General features: G+C 41.4%; 1 protein-coding gene across 1 annotated transcript in view; it reads left to right on the top strand.

The window, feature by feature from the left end:
- The first annotated feature begins 1,019 nt into the window (after nucleotides 1–1,019).
- GLE1 (GLE1 RNA export mediator) overlaps nucleotides 1,020–23,065 on the top strand; it is a 33,571-nt gene continuing 11,525 nt past the window's right edge. The window contains exons 1-8 of the mRNA XM_020289512.2: nucleotides 1,020–1,193; nucleotides 9,574–9,795; nucleotides 11,645–11,755; nucleotides 15,426–15,574; nucleotides 15,825–15,885; nucleotides 16,132–16,386; nucleotides 22,057–22,288; nucleotides 22,859–22,971. Coding sequence (XP_020145101.2) covers nucleotides 1,095–1,193; nucleotides 9,574–9,795; nucleotides 11,645–11,755; nucleotides 15,426–15,574; nucleotides 15,825–15,885; nucleotides 16,132–16,386; nucleotides 22,057–22,288; nucleotides 22,859–22,971 — 1,242 coding nt within the window. The 5' untranslated portion in view covers nucleotides 1,020–1,094. The remainder of the gene's footprint in view (nucleotides 1,194–9,573; nucleotides 9,796–11,644; nucleotides 11,756–15,425; nucleotides 15,575–15,824; nucleotides 15,886–16,131; nucleotides 16,387–22,056; nucleotides 22,289–22,858; nucleotides 22,972–23,065) is intronic.

The raw sequence follows: 23,065 nt of genomic DNA on the forward strand, positions 1-23,065 counted from the left end.
CCATAAGCGGTCATTCCCCATTTCCATCTTCCAGCTGGCAACCACAGTCTCTGGCTCTGTGGATTTGCCTGTTCTAGACACTTCATGTAAATGGAATCATCCATTATGTGGCTTCTTTCACTTAGCATGTTTCTGGATTCACATTGTAGCATGTTATCAGTACTGTATACTTTTACTGCTGAATAATATTCTAGTATATGGATATACTGTTTTCTCTCTTGGCAACCCACACTGGAATTGCCCCAAAAGCTGCTGCAGAGGAATTCCCCACAAGGGAATGCCCCAAACCCTCTGGAGATGGGGTGATTGGGATTCCAAGGAAGCACTAAGGGCCAGGGTGATCAGTCCAAAGCGCTTACCAGGGGAATTTACATACAGAGTGCCCCAGCAGTTCTCCAGGCTGACAGCGAGAGGGAAAGGGTCTTCTGCCCAGGTATGTCCACAGCGATGGGGGATCAAGGTATGGAGTTTGCATGAGAGTTTGAGGGATTCGTCTCAGGGGCACGGCTAGTTTCTTTCAGTGTTTCGGGCAAAAACTTACGTTTATTAGTGCCTGAGAACATCAAGGCAGTCTGTGATAGTCACGACACAGAAATTGGAGGGAACTGGGGAACCCTACATATAGCACCATATTTTATTCATTCACCAATTGATGGACACACGGGTTACTTTCACTTTTTGGCTATTATGAATAACGCTGCTATGAACGTTCATGTATGTACAAGTCGTTGCGTAGACATGGGGGACTGCCAGACTCTTCCGCAGCAGCTGCCCCATTTTACAATCCCATGGACGGTGTATAAGGGCTCTAGTTTGCCCGAATCCTCAATGCACGTACGATTTTCTTCAACACAGAGACCCCCCCAGGCCAGCGCTCCCCCGGCAGGGCGAGCCCCAGCGGCCGGACCCTGCGCGCAGGCGCGCTGATGGGCAGGCTCGCCGCCGGCGGTGGGGCGTGGGGCCGATAGGGGAGGGGCTGTGCTGCGTTGCGTGCGTGCCCCGGAAGCGGAAGCTAGCGCCCCTTCGCCGGCGGCCGATTCGAGGGCTTGTTTTGTCACAAGCGGCGCCTCTCAGAAGCTGCAAGAGGGCGGACCATGCCGTCCGAGGGTCGCTGCTGGGAGACCCTGCAGGCTCTGCGCAGTTCCAACAAAGGTCGCCTTTGCTACCACCGCGACTGGCTGCTGCGGGGCGAGGTGAGCGGTCGCCTCGGAGGGGTAGGCCCTCTGGCCCCTCGCGACGGTACCTTGCTCTTGCTTAGCCCTTGGCGCGTCCTGCGCCCGGGATGCCGTGCGTTCTAACACCTTGCATTTATTTCTTGACTCCTGTTTGTGTGTCTGCCTGTGCTATAGAGTTTCTAGCCTATTCTAGCCGTTCGGAGATCTCCCCTTACTTCAGAGGCGCTCTGCTGTCCGAAGGCTTCATTGCTACCCCCAGCCAGAGTTCGGCGCTTCCTCTTATGTTGTCAAAGCAATCCTGGCCTTTCAGGGTCAGTTAATTTACTGCGTCTCCTGTGCTAGGAACTCCAGATTTAGCAGCGCATGATTAACACGACGTTACCCATTGCTGCCGGTGAAGTGATCAAGTTTTTAGATGACATTTGGCTGACCTGTAAAGTTAATCGGGACGTGGTCATTGTACCTAGTATTTGCAAAGCCCTGTTCTGGAGGTGGGATGATGTGGAGACAGTTAAAGCAGAGCTCCTATCCCCGAGTTGCTGGTAGTTAGCTTCAGGCAGGAAGTTGTCCTGTCTCTTCAGACTTGTGTGGGAAACAATTCTAAAGTATTTTCCCGACTTTTATGTCGTTGACAGTTTTAAAGTATACAGACCTTACATTCCATAGGTTAACTCCCAGCCTAGGTTTGGTGCTTTCAAACCATCAGACACAGCTTATACATTTAGAGTTTCCTTTTCTATTTGAGACAGGGTCTCACTCTGTCGCGTGGCTACTAAAATGCAGTGCCTTGGTATAGGTAAAAATAAATAAATAAATAAAGTGCCATCATCATAGCTCACTGCAATCTCAAACGCTTGGGCTCAAGTGATCCTCCTGCCTCAGCCTCCAGAGTAGCTGAGACTACAGGCGCACCACCATGCCCAGCTAATTTTTCTATTTTTTTTTTGTGGATGGGGTCTCGCTCTTGCTCAGGCTGGTCTCCAACTCCTGACCTCAAGCAATCCTCCCGCCTCAGCCTCCCGAAGTGCTAGAATTACATGCACACACCTGGCCTCAGGTTATGCATTCTTAAATGGAATACTACAGAATGATGCCATGTTCTCAGTAAGTCACATGAGGAGGGACACAGATATCAACCTGTCCCAACACTTTGTGTTGCTAACCTTGATCACCTGGTCACATTGTTATCTCTCAGGTCTCTTTATATCCACCATTCCTTCTATTAATACATTTGTTAGTTGGCATTCTGCTATAAGGAGAAGCTTTCTTTTCACTGTTTAGTTACATCAGTATGAATTTATGCGTGCCCATTTGATTCAGTGAGTTATAATCCATTGCATTATTTATTTATTTTATTTTAAATGTCCGAGATTTTGTATGCTTGTATCAAAATATATGTACCACATAAATATGTATGACTATTATGTATCCATAAAAATTAGAAAAAAAGAAAAAAGGTGTCCCAGGTTTGCCCAGTGGGAGCGTCTTTAAATTGGCTCTTGTGTTCATTTGACATGTTTCTATCATTCATTGACATTTCCTTCCTTTTTGACACAACAAGGTGTCCCAGGGGCCAACCCTAGAAAAGGCTGTTTCTCCAAAGAGCCTGATTCTTTTTTTTGAGACAGAGTCTCACTTTGTTGCCCAGGCTAGAGTGAGTACCGTGGCATCAGCCTAGCTCACAGCATCCTCAATCTCCTGGGCTCAAGAGATTCCTACTGCCTCAGCCTCCCGAGTAGCTGGGACTACAGGCATGCACCACTATGCCCGGCTAAGTTTTTGTATATATATTTTTAGAGGTCAATTAATTTCTTTCTATTTTTAGTAGAGACGGGGTCTCACTCAGGCTGGTTTCGAACTCCTGACCTCAAGCAATCCGCCCGCCTCGGCCTCCCAGAGTGCTAGTATTACAGGAGTGAGCCACCACGCCTGGCTGAGCCTGATTCTTTTGAAGTGGAAGACAGTACTGTGTAGAAACTAAGATCTAGTTCAGGTGCTCATTGTTGCTTGAGTACCATTGCTTCTAAGCATTCTCAGTTGATGGAGCTAGGAAATCTATGTATGTATATATGTACACGCATTTGCACTTATATACTATCTATAACTATTTCTCTATTTGTATGTACATATATATTATGAAACCGTGGGTTCACACATATAAATACCATTTCCAATCCCATGCCTCGCTCAGGGTTCTTTTTAATTTTCCCGCATCTATGTTTGTAAATTTGGCTCTTGTTATTCTTTTTTTTTTTTTTTTTTTTTTTTGAGACAGAGTCTTGCTTTGTTGCCCAGGCTAGAGTGAGTGTGGTGGCGTCAGCCTAGCTCACAATAACCTCAAACTCCTGGGCTCAAGCAATCCTTCTGCCTCAGCCTCCTGAGTAGCTGAGTCTACAGGCATGCGCCACCATGCCTGGCTAATTTTGTTTTCTCTCTATATAGTTGGCCAATTAATTTGTTTCTATTTATAGTAGAGACGGGGTCTGGGTCTCGCTCAGGCTGGTTTCGAACTCCTGACCTTGAGCAATCCACCCGCCTCAGCCTCCCAGAGAGCTGGGATTAGTTATTCTTAATATATTTACTTATTTGCTCAATCGATTTACTTATGTAGTTCATTGTAGCAATCTCCCAACCACCCTGGTTGTCTCTTCTGATAGCCTCCTCCATACTTGCCCATACCTCCACCCACCTTCCCAAATCATCCACTGCCTTGCCAGCACCTCCATGCCAAGGGAGGAGGGAAAGGGCCTCATGGTCATTGTCAGTACTTCCTTACTTTCTCATGCAACAAGAAGTTCCAGGTTTATCTTATGTTTTCCAGCCTCAGCTCTGGAACCTGCCTTTTCTGCAAAGACCACTGGTTTTGTTTAGTGTAAAATTATATTTAGAAACCAGGGTCTGGCACTAGATATTCTCATTATTTCTTCTAGGGATGCAAACCACATTTATATCTGTTTCTATATACATTAAAGACCATGAGTTCATAATAGTATCTCCACCATAGGATTCATTCTACTCTTCCCCTTTCAGTTCTCTGACAATCAGAAACCTGGCTCCCATATCCACAATATATTTTCTCAACCCTAGAATACATAGAAAATAGTTTTTGAATTTTAGAATATGGAATGCCTCCATGAAACAAATCTACTAACTAGAATTCAGGTTTTTTTTTTTTTTATTTCTAGTCTGAAAGTTTGTGGTTAAAATACTGTGTTCAAAAAGTTATTTAGGTTAGTTCCACCTCCACTCCCACCTTAGCCAATATGATTACTTTATTCATTTATTTTTGTTTATATCCCATTTAAAGTTTTTTCTCCAACCCTCGTTGATTTTGGTTATTTTGAATATGTGAAACATTAAGATGATTACAAAATCAGAACTATACAATAAAGTTTGCTAGTGAAGGGTTACTCCCTGACCCCTTCCAAGTTCATATCCACTCCCTATAAGTAAGCAGTCTCATTGGTTTCTAGTTTTTCTTGTTTCTATGTTGATTTTTGCTTAAATAAACATATTGATACATGTTTTGTGTCAATTCTTTTCTATACAAAATAGATAACTTTTTTGTACTTGTCTTTTTTTTTACCTAATATAGCCTAGAAATCATTCCATATCAGTTTTTGAGTTCTTTCCCAGTTGCATAGTATTTTGTTGTATGGAGGTTCCACAGTTAATTCAACTACTCTACTATGTATGAGTTTTTATTTTTTTGAGACAGTCTCACTCTGTTGCCCGAGCTAGAGTGCTGTGGCCTCAGCCTAGCTCACAGCAATCTCAAACTCCTGGGTTCAAGTGATCCTACTGCCTCCCTAGTAGCTGGGACTATAGGCATGCGCCACCATGCCTGGCTAATTTTTTCTATATATATGTTTGTAGTTGTCCAGCTAATTTCTTTCTATATTTTTTTTTTAGTAAAGATGCGGTCTTACTGTTGCTCAGGCTGGTCTTCAACTCCTGAGCTCAAATGATCTGCCCGCCTTGGCCTCCCAGAGTGCTAGGATTACAGGCATGAGCCACCACGCCCGGCCTATGTATGGGTTTTTAGGTTGCTCCCAATGTCTTGCAGTTACAACAGTATTACAGTGAATAATCTTATACATGAGCATTTTCATTTTGTGGGAAGTATGTCTTCAGGATAAAATCCTAGAAGTGAGATCACTGGATCAAAAAGTAAATGTAGATGTAGTTTTGTTGCCCAATTCCCCTCCATAATGGATATGTCAATTTGCCTTCCAATCAGCAATGTATAATCATGCCCATTTGCCTACAGCTTTATCAGCACAATGCATTATTATACTTCTTAATTTTTTGCTAATTTAATAGGTAAGAATAAGATCTCAGTGTAGTTTTACTATACACTTCTGTCTTAGGTAAGGTTGAACATCCTTTCATATAGTTGAGACTGTTTTATTTCTTTATTTGTGAATTGCTTATTTATGTCTTTGCACATTTTTCTATTGAGGGTTTTGGTGCTGTTTTTCTTCTAATTTATGCAAGTTCTTTATGTATTGGGATAATAGCCCTTAACTGTGATATATATTGCATTTATATTTCTGTAGTTGGTTAATTGAGTTTTTCTTTATTTATGGTGTTATTCGTATATATGGCTTTACATTTCATACTTGAAAATTTGCTCCTAGAATTAATTCTAGTGTAAGGAATGAATAAAAAGTGTTGTCTCAACGTTATTTCTAATATATTTTTAAAATCAGCCTCATTAGTGTATAAAGTGTGCATATCAGCATATTTGCTTCTATGTCCAGATTGTTTACCATGGGCTGAATATCTATTTACTGAACATGTGATGTCAACCTGTGATCTAGAGTAGGGGTTTTCAACCACAGCACTATTGACATTTTTGGCTGGGTTGGATAATTCTTTTTGTGGGGGCTGCTGTTTCAGGCATGTACATTGTAAGATATTAAGCAGCACCCCTGGCCTCTTCCCACTAGATGCCAGTAGCACCCTCCTAGTTCTGATGACCAAAATGTCTCCCTCCAGATATTGTCAAATACTCTGTAGGGGTTAAAATTATTCCTGCTTGGGAACCACTGATCTAGACAAAATATTAGTTTGCAATTATTCAGTACTTATTATGTGCCAGGTATGGGTCTAAGTTCTTTATATGTATTACTTGTTTAATCCTCTCAAAGCCTTTTGAGGTGGATCCTTTATTACCTCATTTTAGAAGGAATGAAGCTGCAGGGTACGGTGACTGGCACCTGTAGTGCCAGAGACTCAGGAAGCAGGGGTGGGAGAATCGCTTGAGGCCAAAAGTCCAAGACCAGCCTGGGCAACATAGTGAAACCCCCATCTCTAAAATAAATAAATAAAACATAAAAATAAAAATAATTAGCCAGGTACAGTGGCACAAGCCTGTAGTCCCAGCTACTCAGGAGGCTGAGGCAGGAGGATCACTTGAGCCCAGGAGTTCGAGGTTGTGGTGAGCTATGATCATGCCACCACACTCCAGCCTGAGTGACAGAATGAAACCCTGTCTCTAATAAAAAAAAATTCAAAAGTGATGAAGCTAAGGCCTGAGAGGTTAGGTAACTTGCCAGCAGTAAAACAGGTAAGTGAAATTCAGAGATGGAATTAAAACTTAGAAAGGCTGGTTCTAAACTCAGTGCTCTTAATCATTATTAAACTGTTTCTGCATATTTCCTGGTAATATTTATTGGCATTGAATAAAGTTCGTAGCCAAAATTTGCCATGTACTTTACAGTTAAATGGTATAGGCTCTGATTTAAAGCATTGTATGCCAACCATATAGAAATAATAGTTAACTGGTATAAAGTTGGCCACAAGTAGACTAGAGAGTATCTAGAATTTGTTTTATAGATTTGTATTATAAATCTCATTTAAGCCATTGGCTTTTACATCAGTTACCACTTTCTATGCTTTTTGAAAAAATACGTCATATTTTAATTTTAAAAAGTATATGTTCATTAAACTAAGAAGTGCAGAAAATTAGAACAAGGAGAAATATATCACTTACTACTCAAGCATAACTTCTGATGTATTTCCTTCATGTTTTCTAGTGTAGTGGCATTTGTTTTTATTTTACATACTTGTAATAGTATTTATACTCTAGTTTTTCCACTAAAAATTGAATGTCAATTATGTTATTACATAGGACTCACAATCAGTGCAGTCTTAAGCCACAAAATGACAGTTTGGTCAGTCAATAATGTAATTAGGACCACATATACCACAGTGGTCCCATAAGATAATGGAATATACATAGAAACTTGATATGTGGCATTGCAGGTCAAGTCGGGGAAATGGTTGATATTCAACAATGGTGCTAGGGCTGGGCCCAGTAGCTTATGCCTGTAATCCTAGCACTCTGGGAGGCCAAGGTGGGAGGATCCTTTGAACTCAGGAGTTGGAGACCAGCCTTAGCAAGAGTGAGACCCTATCTAACAATAGAAAGAAATTAATTGGCCAACTAAAAATATATATAGAAACAATTAGCTGGGCGTGGTGGCACATGCCTGTAGTCCCAGCTACTCCAGAGGCTGAGGCAGCAGGATTGCTTGAGCCCGGGAGTTTGAGGTTGCTGTGAGCTAGGTTGATGCCACGGTACTCACTCTAGCCTGAGCAACAAATCTCAAAAAGAAAACAACAACAACAAAAAAAACAGATAGATAGATAGATAGATAGATAGATAGATAGATAGATAGATAGATAGATAGAGGTGCTAGGACATTTTGTTTTCCATATGGAAAAATATAAAAATAAAAAAATATATATCATCTAGGGTTGTTAAAGTACATTCTGTGATGTTTGCAGAGTGGTGAAATTGCCTAACAATGCAATTCTCAGAATGTATCCCCGTTGTCAAGTGAGGGATAACTGTATTTTTAAATGACTCATATTCCGCTGGTTGTGTATATGATCGTTTCCTTTGAAATTTATCTTGTATTCTAATTTATTCCAGTGTTTTAGGTTGCTTTCAACTATGTTTTAATGACAGTCTTTGTGTTTTGTTACTTTTTGTGTGGTTAGGGTTATTTAGCCTGATTTTTTTTTTTTTTTTTTTTAGCCTGATTTTTTTTAGAAGGAAACTCAGGGTCATTATCAAGAAAGCACTGTACTTTGTTTTCATCTCTGTTAATATTTTTTTAATATAAATTAGTACACAATTAAAATTTGCTTTAAATATTTCTTTGGGGAAGGGGCCACCACACTTCTACACAATGAAGAGAAACATTTTTAGAGTCCAGTGGCTTTTATTAAGTTTATCTCCTGTGCCATGCACTCATAGGGAATAGGTTCCGGTAGTTCAAGGTCCTTTCTTTGCTTCTCACAAGTGTGCTATGCCTATTACGCCATGAATTCATAGGGAACAGGTCCCAGCACCTCAGGCTCTTTTCCATTGGTTCTCACAAAGTGTGCTGCTCTGGGTGGAGCAGGCTGTCGCTTCAGTTGAACCCAGGTACCTTCTTTCTTTTTCTGATCATTTTTCCTCACACGTTTCAGGAAGCTATCTTGGCTCTTAGAGTGCTTAATGTGCTCATTATGCACATTAATCCTCTTGGCAAGAATCTTGCCCTCAACTTGTTTATTTGCAACAATTCCAACAGCATGCTGGGTAACATTGTAGACTCTTCCAGTTTTGCCGTGGTAACATTTGTGGGGCATGCCTTTTTGAACAGTACCCATTCCCTTGATGTCTACAGTATCACCTTTCTTGTAGATTCCTATGTATGTGGCCAAAGGAACAACTCCATGTTTTCTAAAAGGCCTAGAGAACATGTATCCGGTACCTCTCCTCTTTCCCTTTGTGTTTGTCATTTTGGCGAATTACTGGAAGATGGCGGCTCCAGCCCAAAGCTCATCTCTGTTAATATTAACACAATTACTTTGGGTCTTTGGTATTTATTATTATTATTATTATTATTATTATTATTATTTTTTTTTTACAAAGCTAGTCAAGCGTGGTATTATTATTATTATTATTATTTTTGAGACAGAGTCTCGCTTTGTTGCCCAGGCTAGAGTGAGTGCCCTGGCGTCAGCCTAGCTCACAGCAACCTCAATCTCCTGGGCTCCTCAATCTCCTTCTGCCTCAGCCTCCCGAGTAGCTGGGACTACAGGCATGCGCCACCATGCACAGCTAATTTTTTTCTATATATATTAGTTGGCCAATTAATTTTCTTTCTATTTATAGTAGAGGCGGGATCTCGCTCTTGCTCAGGCTGGTTTCGAACTCCTGACCTCGAGCAATCCGCCTGCCTTGGCCTCCCAGAGTGCTAGAATTACAGGCGTGAGCCACTGTGCCCGGCCTAGTATTTATTATTTAGGCCTTATTAGATGTTCAGGAAGGCATATGGTAGATTGGGCTTAGATCAGTTGACATGCAAGTTGGGTGTAACCCTTTTCTTTTCCCTAGGATGTTTTAGAAGAATGTATGACTCTTCCCAAACTATCTTCTTACTCTGGATGGGTGGTAGATCACGTCCTACCGCATACACAGGAGAACCCACCACCCTCTGAGACCTCACCATCTCCTAGGTACACTTCAGCCCTAGACCAAGCCTCATGTGTTCTCAAATCTCCTGTCAGACACTCTGCCTGCTCACCAGCCTCCTCTGCAACACCGAATGGAACCAAGGTAAGGTTTTAATCAGTTCAAGACAAAAGCTACGGTTGCTGCAAAGTTAAAGTGTTTAATACCGTCATGTGACAGTGACCATATGCTGGAGAAAATAATGATTGCTTCCTATTGCAGCTGTTTACTGCATTGTTCAGTGTTCTCTTGATGAAAACTCAGAAGGAGAGATTCCCTTCTATTCTTAGTACCAAGAATAATATAATAAATTTTATGAGCAATTAGATTTTTTTTTTTTTTTTTTTGAGACAGAGTCTCGCTTTGTTGTACAGGCTAGAGTGAGTGCCGTGGCGTCAGCCTAGCTCACAGCAACCTCAAACTCCTGGGCTCAAGCAATCCTTCTGCCTCAGCCTCCCGAGTAGCTGGGACTATAGGCATGCGCCACCACGCCCGGCTAATTTTCTATATATATATTAGTTGGCCAATTAATTCCTTTCTATTTATAGTAGAGACGGGGTCTTGCTCTTGCTCAGGCTGGTTTCGAACTCCTGACCTCGAGCAATCCGCCCGCCTCGGCCTCCCAGAGTGCTAGGATTACAGGCTTGAGCCACCGCGCCCGGCCCAATTAGATTTTTTTTTCCTCATGAATATTTCTTATGTTTAACTGATAAGGTCTCCCTTTTTGTGTTGACTACTGGAAAAAGGTTAGAGTAAAATGTATACCTGCTCTTAAAGTATACAGATCTTATCATTGGTTCTGTATGAGTTTTTATTCCTAGCTTTACTTTTTTTAAAAAATAATTTAAAGCCGGGCGCGGTGGCTCACGCCTGTAATCCTAGCACTCTGGGAGGCTGAGGCGGGCGGATTGCTCGAGGTCAGGAGTTCGAAACCAGCCTGAGCAAGAGCGAGACCCCGTCTCTACTATAAATAGAAAGAAATTAATTGGCCAACTAATATATATATATAAAATTAGCCGGGCATGGTGGCGCATGCCTGTAGTCCCAGCTACTCGGGAGGCTGAGGCAGCAGGATTGCTTGAGCCCAGGAGTTTGAGGTTGCTGTGAGCTAGGCTGACGTCACGGCACTCACTCTAGCCTGGGCAACAAGCGAGACTCTGTCTCAAAAAAAAAAAAAAAAAAAAAAATAATTTAAAGTTTTATTTAACAGCCACTTTTTCTCACACTCCAGCACATATACTGGATTATAATAAAACTGTTTTTCCTAGACATAGGTTCATAGTTATAAGTTGACCTTTCAGCCAGAATTTTTTCCAAGGGACTTTTTGATGGAACTTTTTTTTTTTTTTTGAGACAGGGTCTCACTTTGTTGCCCAGGCTAGAGTGAGTGCCGTGGCATCAGCCTAGCTCACAGCAACCTCAAACTCCTGGGCTCAAGCAGTCCTCCTGCCTCAGCCTCCCAAGTAGCTGGGACTACAGGCATGCGCCACCGTGCCCGGCTGATTTTTTCTATATATATTAGTTGGCCAATTAATTTCTTTCTATTTATAGTAGAGACGGGGTCTTGCTCTTGCTCAGGCTGGTTTCGAACTCCTGGCCTCGAGCAATCTGCCCGCCTCGGCCTCCCGGAGTGCTAGGATTACAGGCGTGAGCCACCGCGCCCGGCCTTGATGGAACTTTTTAAATGTTGTAACAAAACTCACAAATGACAAACACAGACAATATAGAGAATTTTCAACACAAAATGTCAGGCTCATCAAACAAATGGGAATACAAAGGGGACACAGGCCACCCCAAAATGCCCTGTTTCTGGCTTACCTTGTTTTTTTTTTTTAATTTTTTATTGTTATTATTGGTGGTTGTTCATAAGTTGGAATGTGATCTTTGTCTAGAAGAGTTAACACCAACTTTACCATGTTAAAAGCTTAATTCCTTTCATCTTATTTCCATGTAGGACAAACAGGAGTCCCCACATACAGAATCTGTGGTACTTCAATCTTCCCGGGGGATCAAAGTGGAAGGCTGCATCCGAATGTACGAACTGGTACACAGAATGAAAGGAACGGTAGGTGACGCTGTGAAATGAAGCAGGCTTGACCCTAGGGAGCCACACTGAACTGCAGTTCCCCAGGGCTTAGGAATGCCCTCTGTACACCACTCTGTATATCCACTGTTCATTTGGGGAGGAAGTATAATAGAAGTCAAGAGTGAAGTCAAATCTGCTTTCAAATCCTGGCTCTTCTGTTTTACGTGTGATTTTAGGAAAATTACTTAGGCTTTCCTGGCTTCCATCTACTTCTCCAAAATTTGAAAATGGTCTGGGGTTGTCAAATAAGCTTATACTGAGAAGATGGGACTTTTACATCTTCTTGGGGAGAAGAAAGCACTATTTTAATTAATTTATTTGACTTTATTATTTTGTGTTTTTTTGTTTGTTTTTTTATTGAGACAGAGTCTCGCTTTGCTGCCCGGGCTAGAGTGAGTGTTGTGGCATCAGCCTAGCTCACAGCAACCTCAAACTCCTGGGCTCAAGCGATTCTCCTGCCTCAGCCTCCCGAGTAGCTGGGACTACAGGCATGCGCCACCATGCCCGGCTGATATTTTCTATATATATTAGTTGGCCAGTTAATTTCTTTCTATTTTTATAGTAGAGACAGGGTCTCGCTCTTGCTCAGGCTGGTTTCGAACTCCTGACCTCGATCAGTCTGCCCGCCTCGGCCTCCCAGAGTGCTGGGATTACAGGCGTGAGCCACAGCGCCCGGCCTAAAATAAGTTTTTTTTTTTTTTTTTTTTTGAGACAGAGTCTCGCTTTGTTGTCCAGGCTAGAGTGAGTGCCGTGGCGTCAGCCTAGCTCACAGCAACCTCAAACTCCTGGGCTCCAGTGATCCTTCTGCCTCAGCCTCCCGAGTAGCTGGGACTACAGGCATGCGCCACTATGCCCGGCTAATTTTTTTTTTTTATATATATATCAGTTGGCCAATTAATTTCTTTCTATTTATAGTAGAGACGGGGTCTCGCTCTTGCTCAGGCTGGTTTCGAACTCCTGACCTTGAGCAATCCGCCCGCCTCGGCCTCCCAAGAGCTAGGATTACAGGCGTGAGCCACAGCGCCCGGCCTAAAATAAGTTTTAAAATAAAATAACAGGCCAGGAAAATTGGCTCATGCCTATAATCTCAGCACTTTGAGAGGCCAAGGTGGAAGGATCACTTGAGGCAGGAGTTAAAGACCAGCCTGGGCAACATAGTGAGACCCCATCTTTACAAAATAAATTTTTAAAAATTAGCCAGGTAAGACCTAGCGTGGTGGCTCATGCCTGTAATCCTAGCACTCTGGGAGCCCAAGGCCAGAGGATCCTCAAGGTTAGGAGTTCAAAACCAGCCTTAGCAAGAGCAAGACCCTGTCTCTACGAAAAAAAGTAGAAAGAGGCCGGGCGTAGTGGCTCACGCCTGTAATCCTAGCACTTTGGGAGGCCGAGGCGGGCGGATTGCTCAAGGTCAGGAGTTCAAAACCAGCCTGAGCGAGACCCCATCTCTACCAAAAATAGAAATAAATTAATTGACCAACTAAAAATATATATACAAAAAAATTAGCTGGGCATGGTGGCACATGCCTGTAGTCCCAGCTACTTGGGAGGCTGAGGCAGTAGGATCGCTGAGCCCCGGAGATTGAGGTTGCTGTGAGCCAGGCTAATGCCACGGCACTCACTCTAGCCTGGGCAACAAAGTGAGACTCTGTCTCAAAAAAAAAAAACAAAAAAAAAAAAACCTTAAAAAAAAAAAAAGTAGAAAGAAATTAATTGGTCAACTAAAAATATATAGAAAAATTAGCCAGGCATGGTGACGCATTCCTGTAGTCCCAGCTACTAAGGAGGCTGAGGCAGAAGGATCACTTGAGCCCAGGAGTTTGAGGGGGGTTTTTTTGTTGTTGTTGTTTGTTTTTATTTTCTCTTTTTTTGAAAAATTCTATGCAGAACACCTGACAGTCAAGGGTTTGAGGTTTTGTGAGCTAGGCTGACGCCATGGCACTCTAGCCAGGGCAACGGAGTGAGACCCTGTCTCAAAAAAATAAAAAATAAAAAAATTAGCCAGGTGTGGTGGCATGCACCTGTAGTCCCAGCCACTTGCTTGATCCCCAGAGTTCGAGTCTGCAGTGAGGTGTGGTTGCACTATGGCACTCCAGCTTGGGTGACATAGCAAATCCCTATCTCTATAAAAATACATAAATAAATAAATACAATAGAAAAGACTAACATAATGTCTTAACAATATATTTTGACATATTTCCATGCCAGTATATAGCATCTCATCCTCTTTAAGGGCTGCACAGTTTTCTACACTATGACTACAGTACAGTATGTATGTAATAATTTCATCATTTCTGAGTTAATTTAAATCATTTTAAATGTATTGCCATCATCAACTGGGCTGCAGTGAGCATCCTTTTACATATATCTTTGCACACAAATGCGAGTATTTTCTTAGGATAAATTCCTAAAATGGAATAGGTGTCAAAGGATATATACACTTTAAATTTTGATAGTTAAAATGTCAAATTGCCCTTAAAAACCATACGAAAGTGCTCTCATGAAATAAGTGAAATATCTGGTACCTTTAGGTACTGAGGAAGGGGATTTTCCTTATTGGAGTAGGAGAGAAGAATCTTCCTGGCAGAGATAATAACATGAGGAAAGCAGTGAGACAGGAATGTAGGTAGCATGTTTATGGTATTAGAATAAGGCTTTCTGTGGATTACCATGAAACCCTCATAAGAATACACAGGATGCGGTCCGGGCACAGTGGCTCACGCCTGTAATCCTAGCATTCTGGGAGGCCGAGGCGGGTGGATCACTCTAGGTCAGGAGTTCAAGACCAGCCTGAGCAAGAGCAAGACCCCATCTCTAATAAAAATGGAAAGAAATTAATCGGCCAACTTAAAAATAATATTAGCCGGGAATGGTGGCGCTCACCTGTAGTACCAGCTACTGGGGAGGCTGAGGCAGGAGGATCACTTGAGCCCAGGAGTTTGATGTTGCTGTGAGCTAGGCTGATGCCACGGCACTCTAGCCCGGGCAACAGAGTGAGACTCTGTGTCAAAAAAAAAAGAGGCCAGGCATGGTGGCTCATGCCTGTAATCCTAACACTCTGAGAGGCCAAGGCCTAGCACTCTGGAAGGCTGAGGCGGGCGGATTGCTCCAGGTCAGGAGTTCGAAACCAGCCTGAGCAAGAGCGAGACCCCGTCTCTACTATAAATACAAATAAATTAATTGGCCAACTAATATATATAGAAAAAATTAGCTGGGCATGGTGGCACATGCCTGTAGTCCCAGCTACTTGGGAGGCTGAGGCAGCAGGATTGCTTGAGCCCAGGAGTTTGAGGTTGCTGTGAGCTAGGCCGATGCTATGGCACTCACTCTAGCCTGGGCAACAAAGCGAGACTCTGTCTCAAAAAAAAAAAAAAAAGAATACACAGGATGGAAGCTTAAAAGGGCGTGGCTGTTGGATAATATGTTGCCAAGTCCCTGGTGTTACATAAACCATGTGGGGCAATTTGGAGGAGCTTTCTTAGAGAGCTGAGTTTAAAGATGAACCCAAAGGAGAGAGGGTTCTGAAAAGTAAACAGATGATTCCATGCCCTGGAGTGTCTCTGATGGTGTGAAGGAGCAATGGGAGGGTAGCCTCCAGGGGTAAAGGAGCAAAGTGATGGTACTCCAGAGAGCAGGTGCTGATTCTTTCCAGGAAGGCCTGCGGCAATGGCAGGAGGAGCAGGAGAGGAAGGTGCGGGCCCTCTCGGAGATGGCATCTGAACAGCTGAAGCGGTTTGATGAACGGAAGGAACTGAAACAGCATAAAGAATTCCAGGACCTGCGGGAGGTGATGGAGAAGAGGTGAGTCTCCCTGAATTATGATTGGGAATGTCAGTGTGGTCAACTGGAACTCTTTCCCAAGAGGAATCCCAAGGAGAAAAAGTTGAACTTCTTCTGAGTCCTTAAATGTGAAAATAAAACAGGCAGAGAGGCTTCTAACCTTGAAAAATGACCAACCTTGGAAAGATGACCAAAGAGGGAGTCTTTTGGGAGAGGCAAGACAGTTTTAGGAAGCATCCCTCACTGTTCCTCCCTGCCATTTTTCATTCAGCTCCAGAGAAGCCTTGGGGCACCAAGAGAAGCTAAAAGCTGAGCATCGTCACCGAGCAAAGGTCAGAGCCTGGGAGAATCAGTTGTGGGGGTTTGGTGTCTGTCTGTAACCTGCCTGAAGAGTCAGGTTCTGGTGGACCATCACCACGGAGCACCTGGCCTCCACCCTGCCTCTGTGCAAATGACCTTGGGAAGTCCTTTTCCTGCTCAGAGCCCATCTGGGAAAATAGGTAGCCCATGTAGGACTTGAGGATTGTAGAAAGCCCAGGAGCCCTTAGGGAGAGGTGACTTGAATGCCCTTTCTGTAGATTCTCAACCTGAAGCTGCGGGAGGCTGAGCAGCAGCGCCTGAAGCAAGCAGAGCAGGAGCGGCTGCGGAGGGAAGAAGGCCAGGGCCGCCTGCGCAGCCTGTACGCCCTGCAGGAGGAGGTACTGCAGCTCAGCCAGCAGCTGGACGCCTCTGAGCAGCACAGGGACCTGCTGCAGATCGACCTGGCCGCCGCCCGCACGCGAGGCAACCAGCTGTGCAGCCTCATCTCAGGGATCATTCGGGCCACTTCAGAGGTGAGGGAGGCTTCTGAGTGACTGTTTTCTGTTTTTGATGGGGAAAACCTTAAGAGCACAAAATTGTTTTCTGATTTAAAAGCAATGCCTGCCTGCTCTCCCTCAAATAATGAAAGCCCAATAAAGCCTGAGGAGGAAGGAAAAGGAAAAATAAAAGTAATGCCTGCTTGTGGGAGGAAATACCAAACATTACTTGTCATCTCCATACCTAGAAGTAACCACTGTTAACAATTTAGCATGTTTCTTTTCTTACAGGGTATTGGTGGGCAGTGTCTGTGTCTGTATGTGTTATTCTCATCTCACATTGACTCATGTAGATACAACATTTTCTATCTTAGGTTAAAAAAATAAGTATTATGATTCCAAAATTCTTTTAATTTTATTTTTTTTAGAGGTGGGGGTCTCACTTTGCCTAGGATAGGGTACAGTGGCACGATTGTAGCTCACTACAGCCTCATACTCCTGGGCTCAAGCCATCCTCCTCCCTCAGCCTCCTGAGTAGCTGAGACTACAGATGCCCACTACAATGCCTGGCTGATTTTTCTATTTTTAGTAGAGATGGGGTATTGCTCTTTCTCAAGCTGGTCTCAAACTCCTGAGCTCAAGCGATCCTCTCACCCTGGCCTCCCAGAGTGCTAGGATTATAGGCATGAGCCACTGTACCCAGCCCCAACATTGTATTTTGAACATGTAATTACTATAATCATTAAAGACATTTTCTTGTTTTCAAGACAGTGTTAATAGTTGTAAGTAGGTCGGGTGCGGTGGCTCACGCCTGTAATCCTGTCACTCTTGGGAGGCCAAGGTGGGAGGATTGCTTGAGGTCAGAAGTTCAAGACCAGCCTCAGCAAGAGCGGGATCCCTTCTCTACTAAAAATAGAAATAAATTAGTCAGCCAACTAAAAATAGAAAAAATTAGCCGGGTGTGGTAGCACATACCTATCTTCCCAGCTACTCAGGAGGCTGAGGCAGGAGGATCCCTTGAGCCCAGGAGTTTGAGGTGACTGAGCTAGCCTGACACCACCACATTCTACCCAGGTAACAGAGCAAGACTGTCTCAAAAAAAAAAAAATACCTTTAAGTACTGTATGGCCTTGACATATAGTAGGCATTCATTAAATATTTGATGAACAGAATCAAAGAATTTTTAGGTTCTTGGTTCACATCCAAAAGTTGTACCAATTCACCCTTTATTAGCAGTGTCTGTTGCCATTTACACTGTATACTTGACAGTATTGGATATTGTATCTCATTCAGTAACTTTTTTGTTATAATGTACACTTCTTGAATTTTATGTTTTTTAGCCTTTTTATTTATTTTATGGATTTTATGTTCTTGTTCTTAGTTTCTATTTCTATTAGAGATTATATGTTTTTAAAAATTTAAGCTAGACTCAGTGGCCCTTGCCTATAGTCTCAGCTACTCAGGATGCTGAAGCGGGAGGATCATTTTAGCCCAGGAGTTCAATGTTACAGTGAGCTATGATCATGCCACTGCACTCTAGCCTGGGCAACAGAACACCACCCTTTCTCTTAAAAAAAATTACTATTTCATTTCACTTAAATTAATTCTCTTGTTAAGCTACCAATTTGATAAATGGGTGGGTTCATTTGTTTTATTTTCCTTTTGATTTTTAAGAATTTTTTTCAACTGGATTTAATTTTGTTTTATAATTATGTAAAACATTTACATGATTCTAAAGTCAGAACTACAAAACAAGGTATATTTAGAGAAGTCAAGCTTCCTTCTCTTTTGTCTCCACTGTATTGTCCTTTCTGCAAGGGACTGTTTCTATTAGCTTCTGGGTCTTGTGTCCATTCTTTAAAAAGCTAATATGTGTGTGTGGGGGGATGTATATATATATATATCTCCTGAGATAAAAGGTAGCTTAGCATATGTACTGTGCTGTGCCTCACTTGTTGTACTTGACAGTATAACCTGGAGATCACTGCTTAGCAACATGTAGGTTTTCTTTATTTCTTTATATAACTGCGTGATGTACATAGTACAACTATGGTTTCTGACATTTCTGATGTAAAGAAGTTATGGGTCTTTTTCCCTCATTTAATCCATCTGAAATTTATTTGATGTTTGATGGGGGATAAAGATTTTTATTTTAAAAAATGTTTATACTGTTTTACCACCACCTGTCCTTCCCGATTTGTGTGTACCTTTTATCCCACTAAATACCATCCTAGAAGGTCATTCTCTGTATACTTTTGCTTCCTTGTGTTTTTATTTATTTATTTTTTAATTAGCATTATTGGAAGGGTAAATGTGTTTTTATTCTTTTTGTTTTTTGTTTTGTTTTTGTTTTTGTTTTATTTTTTTTTTTTTATTTTTTTTTTTTTTTGTTTGTTTTCTTTTTTGTTTTTGTTTTTGTTTTGAGACAGAGTCTCACTCTGTTGCCTGGGCTACAGTGCCGTGGCATCAGCCTAGCTCATAGCAACCTCAAAGTCCTGGGCTCAAGAGATCCTCCTGCCTCAGTGTCCGGAGTAGCTGGGACTACAGGCATGTGCTGCCATGCCCAGCTAATTTTTTCTATATATTTTTAGTTGGCCAATTAATTTCTTTCTATTTTTAGTAGAGATGGGGTTTTGCTCTTGCTAAGGCTGGTCTCGAACTCCTGAGCTCAGGCGTGAGCCACCACACCTGGCCTGTTTTTATTCTTATACCAGGATGATTCATTTTAATATTTAAAAGAGAAAGCTAATCATGAACTATTAATAATAGGTAGTTCCCCAAAGTAGTTTTTTTTTTTTTTTTTTTTAAGACAGGGTCTTGCTCTGTTGCCTGTGCTAGAGTTCAGGGATGTCATCATAGCTCACTGTAACCTCAAACTTCTGGGTTCAAGTGATCCTCCTGCCTTAGCCTGCCAAGTAGCTGGGACTACAAAAGTGTGCCACCATACCCAGCTAATTTTTCTGTTAATACTTTTTTGTAACAATGAGATCTCACTACATTCATTGCTCAGAATGGTCTCAAATTCCTGGCCTCAAACGATCCTCCTACCTTGGCCTTCCAATGAGATTTCTTTTTCTTTATTCTTCCACTACCTTGGATAAGTTGGTTTAAAATGTAGTGCCTCAGTGATTTAATAGACAAAGCTATCGAACATGTGTATAGGAGATAGCATAGAAAACGATGCAGAGCTCTGTTCATTTTGTAATCCTGGTAATCAGATTCTGACACAATAGCATGCTAAAAGAAGTTTGCATGTCAGTCTTACTTATATGCAATCTCATTTATGAGCAGAAGTTCTAAATGAAAGGAAAGCAAATTTATCAATACCTTAAAAGAATAATGCACTATAACCAAAGAGGTATTATTGTAAGAATAGTGTATAGCTGGCTCAAGTGTTAGGAAACCTATTCATGAAATTCATTTCACTAATAAGTTAAAGGATCAAAATCATAAGTTTATCTAATCAAATGTTATAAAAACATACGCTAGAATTCAATAGTCCTGATATAAAATGAAAAAACTATAGTAAACTAAGAATAAAAATGTATTCTTCATTAACATGATAAAAAATATGTATCTACCTAAGACTACATTTCAGGTATGTCATGAAAATTGGGAAAGAAATAAAAATATACCACACTGCTGCTGTTCGATGTTTTCATAGATGTTTTAGCCAATACAAGTCAATAAAAGCAAATGAAATCTAAATATTTAAATGAAAAAATGTAATTTCTGTTATTCAATGACAATATAATTATTTACCTCTAAAGCTAAGAGAAAAAGCTGGAAACTATTAATATTTTTTAATGAGACTTTTAATAATATGGCCAAAATTCAAAATATTCTGGCAAAAAAATGCTACAAATATAATGAAATATAGAATGCCTAGAAATAAAGTAGCACAAAATGGATATAATTTACAAAACAAAAAGTACAAAGCTCTGTTGGATTTATGGATGAGACTTAAATAATTGGAAATGGCTCAGACCTCTCAGATTAAAAACAAAGAAACTAACCAACTAACTAACTAAATAATTGGAAGAATTTACTGTGTTCCTGAAACCTCAATAAAGCAAGCTGTCAAATTTGCCTGAATCAATAAATTTAGTAGGGTGGGCACGGTGGCTCACGCCTGTAATCCTAACACTCTGGGAGGCCTAGGCAGGAGGATTGCTTAAGGTCAGGAGTTTGAAACCAGCCTGAGCAAGAGCGAGACTCCATCTCTACTAAAAATATAAAGAAATTAATTGGCCAACTAAAAATATGTAGAAAAATTAGCTGGGCATGGTGGCGCATGCCTGTAGTCTGAGCTACTCGGGAGGCTGAGACAGAAGGATTGCTTGAGCTCAGGAGTTTGAAGTTGCTGTGAGCTAAGCTGATGTCACGGCACTGTAGCCAGTTCAACAGAGTGAGAATCTGTCTAAAATAAATAAATAAATAAATAAATAAATTTAGTAAAATTTTAATAAAAACATGTTGGACCATTTAAAAAGGACTAGTGATGGGGGACTTGCGTCATCAAATATAAAAACATTTCTGAACACTACAGTTAAAGCAATTTGGTTTTGCATAGAAACAGACAGAAAGATTACTGACACAGAATAGCAAAACCCAGAAGAGACAAATTTTTGTAGGTAATTCATGTATTATAAAGGTATCATTTCAAATCGGTGGAGAATAAATGGATTATTTGGAAAGAGAACTAACAATAAAATTAAAGATGACATTTGCACCATACTGTCACTTCTTCTATATTTCTTGGATATTTAAATGTAAAAAGAAGAGAGCATTAAGTTCAGTGGAAAAAAAATAAGTAAATATTTGCACTATATGAAGGTATGGCAGCCCTGTGTTGGCATAGCAATAACAGCAGAAGTCATAAATGAAAAGATGGGTAGATATGAGTACATACAGGTTAAAGGCATATTACAAATGAGATAACGTATTTGTAACATATACAGCAGACCAAATTTTAATGTTCTTCATACAAATAGAGCTCTTGTAATTTATGGGAAAAAAGATAAATGAAGGGCAATGTGGGAGGATTGCTTGAGTTCAGGAGTCCAAGACCAGCTTGAGCAAGAGTGAGACCCCATCTCTACAAAAATAGAAAAATTAGCCGGGCGTCATGGCACACACCTGTAGTTCAGCTACTCAGGAGGCTGAAACAGGAGGATTACTTGAGCCCAGCAGTTTTGAGGTTGCAGTGAGCTATTATAATCCCACTGCACTCTAGCCCAGGTAACAAAGTGAGACCCTGTCTCAAAAAGAGAAGATAAATGAATCACTCTCACTTTACCCCTCCATCCCACTAATGGAAAAAATTAGCAGAGGACAGGACAGGCGGCTTAAAAAAGCAGAAATACAATTATCCAATAAATATGAAAATAAGTTCAAAATCACCATTAGTGTATGCAGTGCAAATTAAAACAGTATCATTTTCATCTAGCATATTGTCATAAAACTTTAAAAAATTACTCTGGCCATTGGTGAAGGCATAAAAAAATTTATACTTAGGAACTGTGAATGTGGTTGTAAATCGGTACTACCTTTCGGAGAATGGAGAGCAGTATCAACATGTTCCACGTGGGTACTCCTATGTTGCAACAGTTTCAGTTCTAGACATTTATAGACTTGTGTGGGGTATGACTTAGCCAGACCTCTGTCTGGCATGACCGCTGAGCACCGTCTCTGTCACTCCAACAGAGTGGCTATCCTACAGCAGAGAACCAAGCTGAGGCTGAGCGAGCTCTGCAGGAAATGCGGGACCTTCTTACAAACTTGGGGCAGGAGATCACCAGAGCCTGTGAAGACAAGAAGCGGCAGGATGAAGAGGAGGCCCAAGTAAAGCTGCAAGAATCACAGATGCAGCAGGGACCAGAGGCTCACAAAGAGTCCCCAGCTCCCAGCCAGGGCCCAGGAGGGAAACAGAATGAAGGTAGGTTTTGGTGTTGATATGGTCCTTTATCTGGGCATAAGTTTCTGAATGTGAAAAGAAGGAAGAGCATGTTCTGAATATTATGTTAAGATATAGGACAGTTAGGCGGAACTTTTACATTCATTTTTGATTGATGTGGAGCCTGATTTCAGATTCTAACACTTAGCATGAGGACATGAAAGTCTACATAATTATAGTAGGTATATTATTACAGGTATTGCTGCTCCTAAGCATTTTAAATAAATATATATAGTTAGTTGTTTGTTTAATATTACATACATATTTTAGCACATATGAAAATCATAGCAAATGTTTGAGAATGCTGGCCCTGGAGCCTGATCAGTGGGAATCTAGTTTTTCTGCTTAATAGTGATGTGACCATAGCAAATCACTTAATTTTCCATGCCTTTTTCCTTATGTATAAAATGGAGATGATAATAGTATCTACTTCATAGTTATTATGACAATTAAGGCAGTTAATACATTAAAAAAGTGATTAGAAGAGTACCTGGTTCATATTACATGTTCAGTAAATACTAGCTATTATTAAGTCTCTCTTTTGTTCCTCAGACCTACAGGTGAAGGTACAAGACAGCACAATGCAGTGGTACCAGCAGCTGCAGGATGGTGCCACACAGTGTGTGTTGGCTTTTGAGGGCCTCACCAACAGCAAAGACAATCAGGTATGGGGAGGGCGTATGGTGGGAATTCTCTGGGCCTGATGGTGCTCAGAATGACAGCCTCATGGGCCATGCAGCATCTACTGAGCTCTTCAAA

Source organism: Microcebus murinus, chromosome 12 (genome assembly GCF_040939455.1).
Source record: "Microcebus murinus isolate Inina chromosome 12, M.murinus_Inina_mat1.0, whole genome shotgun sequence".
Classification (NCBI taxonomy): Eukaryota; Metazoa; Chordata; class Mammalia; order Primates; family Cheirogaleidae; genus Microcebus; species Microcebus murinus.